Source organism: Pristiophorus japonicus, chromosome 13 (assembly GCF_044704955.1).
Source record: "Pristiophorus japonicus isolate sPriJap1 chromosome 13, sPriJap1.hap1, whole genome shotgun sequence".
Classification (NCBI taxonomy): domain Eukaryota; kingdom Metazoa; phylum Chordata; class Chondrichthyes; family Pristiophoridae; genus Pristiophorus; species Pristiophorus japonicus.
The window spans coordinates 53,439,674-53,454,696 of record NC_091989.1 but is presented as its reverse complement, the minus strand read 5'-3'; the positions used below and the strand labels follow the sequence as shown (position 1 = coordinate 53,454,696).

At 45.6% G+C, this 15,023-nt stretch overlaps 1 protein-coding gene across 1 annotated transcript in view; it reads left to right on the top strand.

Moving 5' to 3' along the window:
* LOC139278098 (mucin-2-like) overlaps nt 1-15,023 on the top strand; it is a 115,841-nt gene that overhangs the window by 41,964 nt on the left and 58,854 nt on the right. Inside the window, exons 15-17 of the mRNA XM_070896757.1 lie at nt 1,445-1,603; nt 4,543-4,637; nt 6,837-6,963. Coding sequence (XP_070752858.1) covers nt 1,445-1,603; nt 4,543-4,637; nt 6,837-6,963 — 381 coding nt within the window. The remainder of the gene's footprint in view (nt 1-1,444; nt 1,604-4,542; nt 4,638-6,836; nt 6,964-15,023) is intronic.

Here is a 15,023-nt window from a genome sequence, read left to right as displayed (position 1 = left end):
GGATTAGCCACAGACAATGAGCTTTGAAGACTGGATTCTGGACAAGCAGTCTGACAACACAGATGCATGAGCGAGTCAAGAGAGGTGGCGGAGAAGTAAAACTGACCACATGTCTGTGGATGATGTTGCCAAGAGGCAGCATGTAGATGAGGATGAGGAGGGAGGCCAACGGTAGATCCCTGGGTGACATTGGAGGCAACAGTGCGGGAGCAGGAAATGAATTTATTGCTGGTGATGCTGTAGCTATGATTGAATAAGTAAAAGTGGAACTAATCGAGAGCGATCTCACTGAGTTGGACAATGGAGCTGAGACATTGGAGGATGATGGTGTGGTCAAGCATGTCACAGGTTGCAAACAGGTTGAGGAAGATAAGGAGGGAAAATGCGCTACAGTCACAAAGGGTGTGACTTGTGGCTTTGGTTAGGCCCAATTCAGCATTGTGGCAGGAACAGAAGTCTTATTCAAACATTAAATTAATGGAAAGGTGGGCACGAATTTGGGAGATGGCAATGGTTCAAGGACTTTGAAGTGGAAAGGGAGTTTGGAGATGGTTTTAGAAAGGAGCTAATAATAGAAATGAAATTGAAGGCAATTGTATATCAGATCATGGGCTGGATTTTCAGCTTTGATGTTTTTGGGACGACAACGGCCGGAAATAGTTTGCACCTCAGCAGGTAAGTTTGGGCAGTTGGGCCCTGCATCAGGGGGCGCAGAGCTAAGGGAGGCATTGTACACCTCTCTTAGGGCATTAGGATGGGAAACTCCCAAGCTAAAGAGCCGGACCTGGAGCGCTCAGAGAGATGCCTGGGAGGGGGCTGGGTGGGGGGAACCTAATAAAACCCCACAAAAACATTCCCAAAACATTGTCTATGCCACCACAATACATGTCTCAAAAAAAATTAAAAGAAAAAACAATCACACTTACCATAGGAATCCATTACCTACCTCTCTGCTGTCGGCATCGTTGGACTGCCCTGATTTTGCAGGCTGTCAGTGCTTTGTAGAGTACGGGTTGGACAAGAATCAAAACTTGCACCAGTGTCACAACCAGGGGTATTTCACATCGGGCACAGCTCATCCGGCTGGGGCAGCTCAGCGCTGCTGCTAAGCTGGACCCGAGGATCGCTGCAGGGTGTTGGAGGCTGACCGCCCGGCCAAAGCATCTCACTGCCACCATTGCCGTCGCTCCGGGGCGAAAAACGGAGTGGAGAAGACCTGAAATTCCAGCCCAATGGCTATAACAGGGATGGTGTAGACATGAGGCAATGCCAAATATTAAAACAATTGGTGTGATGAAATACTCAATGTCATATATTGTTTAATACTATAAGATTGTTCAAAGAAACTGGACAATGATTTGATGATGTGGCCCAGTTAAAACAATGGCTCGGTCAAATCAGATCATTACATTTTTGTGATGTTTTGCAATTATTTATTCCCTAGGCTTATGTGGCAACTTTAATGGCAATGCCGCTGATGACTTCATATCCGTGCAGAAAATGGTGGAACAATCGCATGTCGATTTTGCTCACTCGTGGCGTGCTGACACTAAATGCAGCCCTCCTGAAACGGAAATTCCCACTTGCATTAGTTCAGAAAAAGGTAATGCTCTGTTTCAGACCCAATCTTTTACTGTAACAGTAATAGCTCCATTTTGTTTTTTGAGTATGTGGTTATGTCATAGACCATTATCCTAACATCCCTTCCACATTGACATAGATCACTCTGCTGACACGAGTGTTTCATTTACAGGTTCAAATTCTGGGAAAAAAATTTCCACTGAGACAGAATTATATATTTCTATTGAAATCCTGAGAATGTCTTGTTAATCTTTGCTAACATGCAAATGCTTCCTAACTATGAAACAGAACAGCTTATTCTCAATCAGCCCTTTATAGGAGGAAAAGATCAACAAAATGTATGCAAGTGTCCCAGATCTGACTCTGTGTGAGCAGTGATGGATTGCCATTCGTGGCCATTGTTGCCCATTCTCAACAGTTTTATTACTAGTCAGCTGTGAAGATGGGAACAAGAGTGGGCCATTCAGCCCATCAAGTCTGTTCCATCATTCAATTAGATTATGGTTGAGGGTTATTTAATTTCCACTAAGTTGTCTTTTCCCATTGGGGTAGAAATATTTTAGTGCCAACTATAGTGCTGAAAGTGGCAGAATGGCCATCAGAGGAAGATCGGGTGAGGCAACACAGAAAAGTTTATGGTTACTGGCTGCCTAGCATGTCATTTGATTCCTTATTGAAAATGGGACTCCCATGTTTAGCAGGAGAGGGTTTTCTTTTATAAAAAGCTGGTGAGGTTATTCTGCACACAGGACATGTGTTCCAAATGACATCCATGTGAAATATACATCCAGGATTGCTCAGTAATGAGTTGTGAGCGGTAGTTAATTTCAAGTGTATAGTAAATAAATTAATTCTGTACGTTTAAAGCCATTTCTTAACAATTTTTTTTTTCTGTTTGGCACATATTCAGTGAATAAACAGGGACTTTAATCGATGAATAAACAGGTACTTTAATTAGTGAATAAACAGGGACTTTAATCAGTGATTTAAATCAGGCTTTGTGCCAATTGTCCCACCCCTCCCTTGCGCTATGACTGGCACCAATGCATTGCCCAATAGGAATTCCCAATTTAAGGTATTTGGAAGAAGGGAAGGATCAACTAAGGTGTGCCAAACAGATCAGGCTGCACATAAGGTGTCTATTGGCTAAAATCCACAGCGGACAGATGAACCTACCGCACTTTGGAAATTGTTTAGTGCATGCAGAGGCTGCTATTTCTAAAGGAAACTGGGCTAATTGCCTAACATAGGTGACTGCCTGATCAATGTTTCCTCATGAGCACCCACTTTACAGTATGTCATGGTGCCAGCAATCACACAAGTTATTGGAGAGCCTGATGTAACCTGCAGCCACCATGCAGTAAAGGGCAGGCACATCCAGTGACAGTAACGGCCAGCTGTGGCCTGATATTTAACTCCATGTTCTTGCAAGACATACTCCAAGGCTGACCTATTGAGATGATGCAGCAGAGCAGGCCGAGAGTGCTGTAATGTTCTTGTAACCATCTCATGCAGTGCCATCTCCACTTCTACACCCATCAACCTGGAGGTCGGGTGCTGGGCTGCTCCATGCTTTCCTGCAAACTTATGCCTGCATCTTGGATTTATTTTTCTTTCATTTTTTGCCTGTCACATGTCTTTGCCCTTTTCACATTGAGACATGGGAAGTTCGCCTGCCAGTGGATGAAGTGCCTTCTGAGCCTTTCCCATTCTGTTCCTTCCCTTTAACTGTTTGCATCGCTTTCAATTTCACCAACGTGCAATTTTCCATTCCCACCTTTTGATGCACTCTCTGCACATGTCTGAAACTGTATCTGAAGCTGTGCATAATTATGATAATGAACTAACCTTGGAAGGACAATTGATCCATATTTTGCACTGCTCTGAGTATTCCAAACGCTGATAAAAACTTTTTAAAAATGCACATGAAGAGTGAGACAAAATGGTCCATTTAGCTTATAAAATGCTTTGCTGAATTACTTTACTTTGTCGAGTCTCATCGCCGAGAGCATGCAGAAATCAAGCGGAGGCAGCAGAAAGAGCGTGCTGCAAATCTGTCTCACCCTCCCTTAACCTCAACGACTATCTGTCCCACCTGTGACTAGGACTGTGGCTCTCGTATTGGACTGTTCAGCCACCTAAGGACTAATTTTAAGAGTGGAAGCAAGTCTTCCTCGATTCCGAGGGACCGCCTATGATGATGATGACGATGACTGGCATAGGTGAGGACCAGCGCCTAAAGCTGCTCCATTATTGTGCTTAACAGCATTATTTTGCTCAGTTTGCATTCAGATATTTTCTCCCAACAATGGTGCACTCTGAAGTTGGATGACTGAATTTTTCTATTGTGATTGACTACTAAGTTTTTATTGTTTGTTTTCTCACACTAATCATCATCATAGGCAGTCCCTCGGAATCGAGGAAGATTTGCTTCCACTCTTAGAATGAGTCGTTAAGTGGCCGAACAGTCCAATACGAGAGCCACAGTCCCTGCCACAGGTGGGACAGACAGTCGTTGAGGGTAAGGGAGGGTGGGATAGGTTTGCCGCATGTTCTTTCCACTGCCTGCGCTTGTCTTTTGCATGCACTCGGCGATGAGACTCGAGGTGCTCAGCGCCCTCCTGGATGTACTTCCTCCACTTAGGGCGGTCTTTGGCCAGGGACTCCCAGGTGTCGGTGGGGATGTTGCACTAAGAACGTTTGAAAGCAACACATTCCAGAACAGCTATTGTCATTTGAATAACATTAGAGAAAACATGCTTTTTTTCTCATTTGTAGTCAAAAGAAGAATTTCGGCCCTTTAAAACCATCTACTGCGGTGTGGATCTTCTCAAAAATATTATGGACTCGGGGATAATTTATTCTCACTATATCTGTAGTAAATTAACTTGCTGATGATATCTGAATTCAATGTATTCCATTGTTCAATATAAGCGATCACTTCTTCAAATTATATTATAGATTACTATGCAAAAGAACATTGCTCCGAGCTGATAAATCGCAATAGCGTTTTTGCTGAATGTCATTCTACAGTAGATTACATCAAATACTATGAGGTAAGTATGAATATTTTGCAAACATATGTAAATGGAAACCTTTCATAATCAAAGTGAAATGAAAAGTTACAGTCTATATTTAATAGCTGTGGAGCATTTAATAGGCACATGAATTAAACTAAAGGTAAAATCTGTCTGATAATCCTTTCATAAATCACGCAGGAAGATATATGCAAATGCAAAAAGAAATTAGGCATTCATTGTATAAGGGGCAATATTCACATTAATACAATTATTGGTCTTTTAGAGCTAGGACCACTATTAAGCCATCTAGTCATACAATTATCAAAAATGCTTCATGGGATGGTTATTAAGTTTTTAGTCAGGATTAATAAAGTATTTGATTAGTAATAACATAGATATATACAATATATATAGTTACAAATATAAAACTTATATTTGCTAAACCTCAATGAGAATGTTATTAAATAAACAAAGGAATTGTGCAAGTCAAGAAAAAAAGGCATTGAACTGGGACTCCTACTATTGGTTTTGCAGAAACAGCTTAAATATTTCGGGAACTGATATAAGGGAATCTATAAGGACAGGTAATTTACTGAACTAAAAACTGAGGATACTATTTTGAAAATTAATTTTCCACCAGCTAAAGCTGCAATAGTTGTAAAATTCCTAAAGAACGCAAGGAAGTTAAACTAAAAAACTCATTTTTATTATATTTATTTTCTTTCTTTTATTATAAACCTATTACAAACTAATTAGATCTGCTTTGTAAGTTACATCACAATGTTACAGTTACTGTAAATGTAATTATTCTGGTACAAAAGACGACCAGAATACTTCATCAGGATGTACTGTGGGAAAAAATGGAATGGAAGTCATGCCCGAAATTGGTGGCCTTACCGCCCACTACCGCCGACTGTCGCCGAGTTTTCTCGCCGCTCTCCCCTCGGTGACAGATTCCTCCAGGTCTGCCGTCGGCGGGAGGGGAGTACCGCTGGGAACTGCCCGCTGACAGCCGCTGGCGGGCAAGTCGCGTAAGTGTCCTCCCGCCCGCTGAGTTGGCGGATTCCTCCAGGCGGGAGTCGACGGCAGCAGGGGGAAGGACCGTTGCGTGAAGGCAGGTCTAACCCCGACGGTAAATAAGAAGACCTGCAAAAAAAGGTTAGTGAACTTCTCTTAATTTTTTTTTCCAGTGATTTATCTGTATGGGGTCCCCTGAAGATGTTCCAGTGTTTTTTAAACTTTTTTTTGTGAAGAATTTTATTTTTAGGTCTCCCCGCCATGCCCACCGCCCCCTCCGCCCCAGGCCAAACTCAATCCTCAACGGCACTTTGCCGAAGTTCGCATTTGCCGCTGAGATTGGGAGCTCCCGCCCGCTGCTGCCCAGATTGACGGCATAAGTCGTTAGTTTGCCGCTGGGCGGTACTGCCATCTTTTAGAGGTATCTTCCTGGCAAAGTACTGCCTGATCTGTCAGCGACCCTCAGCAGTCCTTTCGACAGCATTTGAGCGGGTCTTGGCTTTGACCAATTTTGGGCCCTGGAGCAGGGGTGCTCACAAAAATGATCTGCACCAGGACCTTCCATAATTGTGATTCCCCCCCCTCTCACAACTTACCTTGCGGGCAGCCATTCCAGCCCAACCTTGAGGCTTCAATCTGGCGAGTTGCATTGGGAAGCCTGATTGGCGCCCAGTAGCTTGCCTGGCAAATTTAAATGAGACCAGGGCCTCAAAACTGGGCGGCCGCTTCACCACTGGTCGGTCGCCAAAAAAAAAATACTGGGGAGAATAAATAAATGTTGCCCTACCTCACCACCACTGTCTTTAAGTAGCGCTCCCCAAGTGGTCAGCCACAGTAACAACACCTCCTACAGATGCCGTTGTTGCTGCAGGGGGCGGGATATCGCTCTGGGGCGGTAACGGGGCGCTGTGCACTGGATGATGTCATGCTCTATGGGGCGCAAGAGAGCGAGGCGATAAGTATTAGCGCCAGTGCAAAAACGCCAGGGTAGTTCGCGGGCATTGCTGAGTTCGCCACACCCGATCGGTAACCCCTTAGCGTCCCGTTACCACCCCCCCCACCCCCCTGCAGGCGCTAGCGGGTGGTGCAAAGCAGGCCAATTTCTCCCCCCTATTATGTTCTGGCATTGTTATCTCTAGATTTCAGTTTGCAAAATATACATGAATTTACCAAAGATTAATGAAAAAAATGATTGTTTTAATTGTACTTGTTTTAAAGATGTGTAAGGATTCCATATGCAACTGTCAGAATATTGATCACTGTATCTGTGCTGCATTGGGGGCATACGTTCATGCATGTGCTGCAAGTGGTGTCAGACTGAGGAAATGGACTGGAAGAGTTTGCAGTAAGTTGAGATCTTTAAATTTCATAGAATTTCACACCGTTTTCTACAGACAGAATCAGTTGCTTGAAAACAGTTTATAAACTTTAAATGAATGGAAGTGTATTAGCACAAATCCTGAAGATTTGAAATCAACCAATCTGGCAACAACATAGCCCAGCATCTTATCTGTTTTGTTTATTGCTGCTTCACACTGTTTGGAGATGGTGAGCACTGAGTCAACTAACATCTTGAGAATGATTTCAGATCCACCCGTGGTAATTTTTATCTCATCCATGGAATGTGTGTACCTCCTGTTTTTATTTCCGACCTTGCAGTTATTCAATATTGAAATTTATTTACACAGATACAAAACCTATCAAGTTCTATTTGTGAGATCTTGGCTGATCATTTGAGTCCACCATTGTGCTAAGAAGCTAAGAATAAGATGTTTCTCAGGATTTTGCTTTTTTGAGAAACATAGATTATGGGGTAAGAACCCCAGGCCTCGATTTTAAGTGAATGGGGGGCGGGGAGGTTAGCCTGGGGCAGTGGGGCCTGGAAGAATAATCCTGCTCCTCCGATCCTAGAAGGAAAGTTTTTTTTATATGTGAATCTTGCAGGGCCTCTTCTAGCCCTCGATCCAGCTCCTGGCAGGTTTCGCCTGAGGAAACCACCACTGCTGCCCTGCTCAGGCCTCAGGATAAAATTGCAGTTGATTCCCAATAATATCTGCAGGACCATGATGCCTTCTGGTGGGTGTCCTGTGCACCTGCTGAAAACAGTGGGATCCCAGGGGACAAATTGGCGTCCAGTTTCCACTAGGCTGGGGGGGACTTAACATTGAGGCTCTAGTGTAAGGCTGGAAAGAGCAGACAAGAAGGAATGGTAAATTAAATCATAGAGATTAGATGATGCAAAGCTTGGATTTTAGATGTCTGTACATTGTAAGAGGAAGGGAAGACAGACTTCTACACATTTTAAGTCTCTCAAGTAAGAGACTGTCCAATGAGTCACGATTTCAACATTATGAAGATGGAGGGAGATGGAATCCCATTTAAGATTGTCTACTTGGAGCTTAGAAAATAAAGGCACCATGTGTCCCCTTCTTTGTCCTTGGGGACATTTAGTTCCTGGGTGCTAAGCAGAGGAAAAAAAGGCAGAAACCACATGCACTGGTATATTACAACCAATTCTAAAATGGGGGAAGTTTAAACCCCCCAAAAAAGGGAAGATTTGGCTCCCAGGAGGCAGGTTGGCATTTTAAATATTATAATGAGGCTGCGTATCCCCCCAACTGGTCCAATCTAGTCCTAACCTCCCCCCATCAAAGTCTCCGATCTCTCCCACGAGGCCTCCAACCGCATCCCCCACTCCCACGAGGCCTCTGATTCCCCCCTCCGGCCCCGAAACACTTCCAGCACACCGATCCTGGCCTTCCGATCCCCTCCCTGCCGATCTTCGACCCGCTACGACCCCTGCCAATTTCCGCCCCTCCAATTCTGGGCTTCTAGCCCCCACCCCGGATCCCTCCCTCTCATCCTCTGATCTGCTCCCCGGCAGTGGCCTGATGCCACAGGCCTACTCGCCCGACAGTCAGCCAGCCAGCCTCTCACGTTGGCTGGCTGCAGTGGGGTGGGAGCAACAGGGAGAAAAAATGTTAATCAGGCTCTGCCGTTAAATTTAGCAGGGTCTGATAGAAACCCATTCTGGGGTTTCTCAACCGCAATCTAGCACCCCACCCCCAACCACCACCGCTATCTACCTGCCTCCAAGTTAAAATCCTGCCCAATACATCTATTATATTTATATAAAGAAAGAAGTAAGGGAATAAGCAAAGAAGTTTGGGTTATTCTTTGATTAGAAGAGAGGGAACTGAGCAAGCAGGGACTGGATTGGCCAAAGCTACAGTAGGGAGAAGCGATAACAAATTATTAAGGCTGCCATCTTGGAGTTAGGGTGGGATGGGAAAGTTGTTGAATTTGTTTTCCTGAAATGTTGAATTAATTTATTTGTTATTGAATTTTATTTTCAGGAATATATCGTGGGGTGGATAAGGGACTGTTGGAGATTTTTTTTTGGTTGAATGTGCTTGACTATAATATTCAACAGAGTGATTGATTGTAAATAAATTGAAATTGGAGAGAACAGTTTCTGGAGGGTGATTGATAGATAACAAAAGTAGTAAATAACAAATTGGATAGGGCAAGTGAACACTTAATCAATAAAGAAGAAAACTAACCAATTGGCAGAATTGATATAAACAGTAAATATGAGAAGCTCTCTTCTAAATATTAGAAAGGTAGGGTTGAGGGCAAACAATTTAATTTGACCAGATGGAAATCCTTATCTAAAATGGAGCCTGGATAATCTGCCAAATGAAAGTGCAATTCCATTACAGTCATAATACAGAGACATTTTCATGAAGGAATAAAATATTTTAACAGTTTATTTATGCTTTTTATTTATTTATTTATTCATGGGATGTGAGCGTCTCTTTCAAGTTCAGCATTTATTGCCCATCCCTAATTGTCTTTTTGAAAGTGGTGGTGAGCTGCCTTCCTGAATCGCCGCAGTCTGTGTGGTGAAGGTGCTCTCACAGTGCTGTTAGGTAGGGAGTTCCTGCTTTTGATCCGGCGACAATGACAGAACGATGATATATTTCCAAGTCAGGATGGTGTGTGACTTGGAGGGAACTTGGAGGTGGTGGTGTTCCCATGCTGCCCTCATCCTTCTAGGTGGTAGAGATCGCGGGTGCTGTGAAGTGCTATTGAAGAAGCCTTGGTGAGTTGCTGCAGGGCATCTTCAAGATGGTACACACTGCAGCTACGGTGCGACAATGGTGGAGGGAGTGAAAGTTTAAAGTGGTGGATGGGTTGCCGATCAAGCAGGCTGCTTTATCTTGGATGGTGTTGAGCTTCTTGAATGTTGTTGGAGCTGCACTCATCCAGGCAAGTGGACAATGTTCCATCACACTCCTAATTTGTGCCATGTAGATGGTGGAAAGGCTTTGGGAATTAGGTGGTGAGACACTCGCCGCAGAATACCCAGCCTCTGACCTGCTCTTATTAGCCACAGTATTTATATGGCTGGTCCAGTTAAGTTGCTGGTCAATGGTTACGCCTATGACGTTGATGGTGGGGGATTTGATGATAGTAATGTCATTGAATGTCATGGGGAGGTGGTTATAGTCTCTCTTGTTGGAGATGGTCATTGCCTGCCACTTTTGTGGTGCGAATCTCATTTGCCACTTATCAGCCTAGATCGTTTTTTGTCATGCGTACACGGACTGCTTCATTATCTAAGGAATTGCGGATGGAACTAAATACTATTTAATCATCTGCACTTCTGAGCTAATGATGGAGGGAAGGTCATTGATGAAGCAGTTGAAGATGGTTGTGTTATGTATTTAACCCCTTGTAACCTGCATCACACCTGACCACTAGAGGGGCCTACCTGTTGGAGTCCCAAGGGATCCCAGCATCCCTTGGGAGCACAGTATATAAGCAGGCCACCCACGAGGTACCTACACTCTGGAATCGTAATAAAGGAGCAAAGGTCACACTTGCTCATTACAAACAGTACTCAGTCTGACCATTTATTATGAGTGTAACAATTGGCGACGTGGTAACGAGCAACCGCGCGAAAATGCAAAGAACAGTCAGCATCCTGGAGAAGTTCTCAGGAGGGGAAGATTGGGAGGCCTTCGTGGAGAGACTCGACAAATACTTTGTGGCTAATGAGCTAGAAGGGGACGAGAACGCCACCAAACGAAGGGCGATCCTCCTAACAGTCTGTGGGGCAACAACCTATGGCCTCATGAAAAATCCCAAGAAAAGCGTTTTGATGGCGAGATATCGGTTCTACACGTGTCAACGATCGGAGGGCCAGGAAGTGGCGAGCTACGTCACCGAACTAAGGCACCTTGCAGGACATTATGAGTTTGAGGGATTCCTAGAACAAATGCTCAGAGACTTTTTAGTACTGGGCATTGGACATGTGACAATCCTTCACAAACTGTTGACTGTAAAAACTCAGAATCTGAGTAAAGCCATAACGATAGCCCAGGCATTTATGTCCACCAGCGACAACACCAAGCAGATTTCGCAGAACAAAGAAGCTTCGGCCAGTACTGTGCATAAAGTAACGTTGGTTTTGAGCAGAAATGTACATGGCAGAATGTACATTCCGGCTGTTGTGGCCCGACATCAATTGACCCAGAATCCACCATTATCTGTTAATGCGAGGCAGTTAACACCCTGTTGGCACTGCAGAGATGATCATCGGCTCCATCAATATCGCTTTCAGCACTATGCGTGCAATGGCTGCAGAACAATGGAACACCTCCAATGAATGTGCATGCAAGCTGCAAATCCTGCAAACCACTACGTTGCAGAGGATGATTGATCCACAGTGGATCAGGCTGAATTGGAAACTTGTACTGAGGAGGCAGAGGTGTTCGGGGTACACACGTTCACGACAAAATGCTCACCAATAATGTTGAAAGTTGAACTGAACGGCATTCCAGTATCTATGGAGCTGGACACGGGGGAAAGTCAGTCCATAATGAGTAAAACGGCCTTCGACAGGCTGTGGGGAAAGAAGGCACACAGGCCCAAGCTCAGCCCCATTCACACCAAACTAAAGACTTACACCAAGGAACTAATCCCTGTAATTGGCAGTGGTGAAGTCAAAATCTCCTATGATGGAGTAGTACACAAACTCCCACTGTGGATTGTGCCAGGGGATGGCCCCACATTGGCAGAAGCTGACTGGGAAAGATCCGCTGGAACTGGGACGACATCCGAGCGCTCTCATCCGTCGACGACACCGCATGTACCCAGGTTCTAAGCAAGTTCCCTTCGTTATTCGAGCCAGGCATCGGAAGCTTCTTGGGGGCAAAAATGCAGATCCATTTGGTTCCCGGTACACGACCCATCCATCACAAGGCTCGGGCGGTACTGTACATGATGCATCAAAAAGTGGAAATCGAGCTGGACAGGCTGCAATGTGAAGGCATCATCGCGCCAGTGGAATTCAACGACTGGGCCAGTCCGATTGTTCCGGTACTCAAGGAGGGTGGTACGGTTAGAATTTGCGGGGACTATAAAGTAACGATTAATCGTTTTCTGCTGCAGGACCAGTACCCGCTACCCATGGCAGATGACCTATTTGCAACCCCGGCTGGAGGGAAGACATTCACCAAGCTGGACCTGACCTCGGCCTACATGACGCAGGAACTGGAGGAGTCTTCGAAAGGCCTCACCTGCATCAACACGCACAAAGGTCTGTTTATCTACAACCGGTGCCCATTTGGGATTCAGTCGGCCGCAGCGATCTTCCAGTGGAACATGGAGAGCCTACTGAAGTCGGTTCCTTGCACAGTGGTCTTCCAGGATGACATATTGGTTACAGGTCGGGACATCATGGAGCACTTGAAGAATCTGGAGGAAGTTCTTAGACGGTTGGATTGCGTGGGGCTCAGGTTGAAACACTCGAAGTGTGTTTTCCTGGCACAGAACGTTGAATTCTTCGGAAGGAGAATCGCAGCAGATGGCATCAGACCCACCGACGCCAAGACGGAGTCTATCAAGAACGCGCTGCGACCACAGAACATGACGGAGCTGCGGTCGTTCCTTGGGCTCTTTAACTATTTCGGTAATTTCCTACCTGGGTTAAACACCCTGCTAGAACCCCTACATGCGCTACTGCGCAAGGGAGATGACTGGGTATGGGGGAATTCACAGGAGGCTGCCTTTAAGAAAGCCAGAAACTTATTGTGTTCTAACAAACTGCTTGTCCTGTATAACCCATGTAAACGATTAGTGTTAGCTTGCGATACGGCATCATATGGGGTCGGGTGTGTGTTACAACAGGCTAATGAATCGGGAATTTTGCAACTGGTTGCGTATGCATCCAGGAGTTTGTCCAAGGCCGAAAGGGCCTATAGCATGTTTGAAAAGAGGCTCTGGTGTGTGTTTACGGGGTAAAAAAAATGTACCAGTACTTATTTGGCCTCAAGTTCGAGCTTGAAACTGACCACAAGCTGCTCATATCGCTATTCTCGGAGAGCAAAGGGATTAATACCAATGCCTCTGCCCGCATCCAAAGATGGGCGCTCACACTGTCGGCAACAACTATGTAATCCACCACAGATCGGGCACAGAGAACTGCGCAGATGCCCTCAGTCGGCTACCATTGCACACCACCGGGGTGGAAATGGCGCAGCCAGCGGACTTGCTCATGGTCATGGAGGCATTTGAGAATGAGAAGTCCCCCGTTACAGCCCGGGATATCAGGACCTGGACCAGCCAGGATCCTTTACTGTCTTTGGTAAAAAACTGACCTCCATGGGAGCTGATCTAGTGTCCCAGTGGAGATGCAGGAAGCGATTGAGCCGTTCCACAGATGTAAAGATGGGTTGTCCCTGCAGGCGGACTGTCTTTTGTGGGTCAATCGCGTAGTCTTGCCCAAGAAAGGCAGAGGCACATTTATTTGCGAACTGCACAACACCCATCCAGGCATCGTAATGATGAAAGCCATAGCCAGATCCCACGTGTGGTGGCCTGGCATCGACTCAGATTTAGAGTCATGGGTGCGCCAGTGCAACGCTTGCTCTCAGTTGAGCAATGCACCCAGAGAGGCACCGGTAAGTTTGTGGTCATGGCCATCCAAACCGCGGTCGAGGATCCATGTAGATTATGTGGGCCCATTCCTAGGCAAAATATTTTTGGTTGTCGTGGACGCTTACTCAAAATGGATTGAATGTGCAATAATGTCTGTAAGCACATCCACGGCCACCATTGAAAGCCGATGAGCCATGTTTGTTAGGCTTGCCTGATGTCCTAGTCAGCGACAATGGACTGTGCTTCACCAGTGCTGAATTCAAGGAATTCATGACCTGCAAAGGGATCAAACATGTCACATCTGACCTGTTCAAGCCCTCATCCAATGGCCAAGCAGAACATGCAGTTCAGACCATCAAGCAAAGCTTGAAATGTGTGTCGGAAGGCTCCCTGCAGACCTGGTTGTCCCAAGTACTGCTCAGCTACCGCACCCGACGCCATTCACTCACCGGGTTTCTCCCAGCTAAGCTGTTCATGAAAAGGGTGCTTAAAACAAGGCTCTCTCTTGTCCACCCTGATCTACATGATCATGTGGAGAACATGCGGCATTAACAAAGTGTGTACCATGACTGCGCAAATTTGTCACGCGATATTGAGATCAATGATCCTGTGTTTGTGCTCAATTATGGACATGGTCCCAAATGGCTCGCTGGCATGCTCACAGCCAAAGAGGGGAGTAGTGTGTTTCAGGTCAAACTGATCAATGGACAAACGCACAGAAAACACTTGGACCAAATCTAATTGCGGTTCACCAACAGCTACGAACAACCTGACGAGGACACCACCAACTTTGACCTTCTAACACACACACAAGTGGCAACTGACATCACAGTTGACCATGAAACCGAACTGATCATCCCCAGCAGCCCGACAAGGCCATTGCCCAACAGCCCAGTGAAGAACTGACCCACTCACCCACACCCGCATTTGTACCGAGACGATCGACAAGGGAGCGCAAAGCCCCAAATCGTCTCAGCTTGCAAATAAGTGTACTGTTGACTTCACTGAGGAGATGTTATGTATTTAACCCCTTGTAACCTGCATCACACCTGACCACCAGAGGGCCTATCTGTTGGAGTCCCAAGGGATCATAGCATCCCTTGGGAGCACAGTATATAAACAGGCCACCCACGAGGCACTTGCACTCTGGAACCTTAATAAAGGAGCTAAGGTCACACTTGCTCATTACACACAGTACTCAGTCTGACCATTTATTATGAGTGTAACAGATTGGGCCTAGGACAGTGCCTTGAGGAACTCCTGCAGCGATGTCCTGGGGCTGAAATGATTGTTCTCCAACAACCACAGCCATCTTCCTTCGTGCTAGGTATGACTTCAGCCAGTGGAGCATTTTCCCCTGATCTCCATTGACTTGAATTTTAGTACGGCTCCTTGGTGCCACACTCAGTCAAATTCTGCCATGATGTCAAGGGCAGTCATTCTCACCTCTCCTCTCGA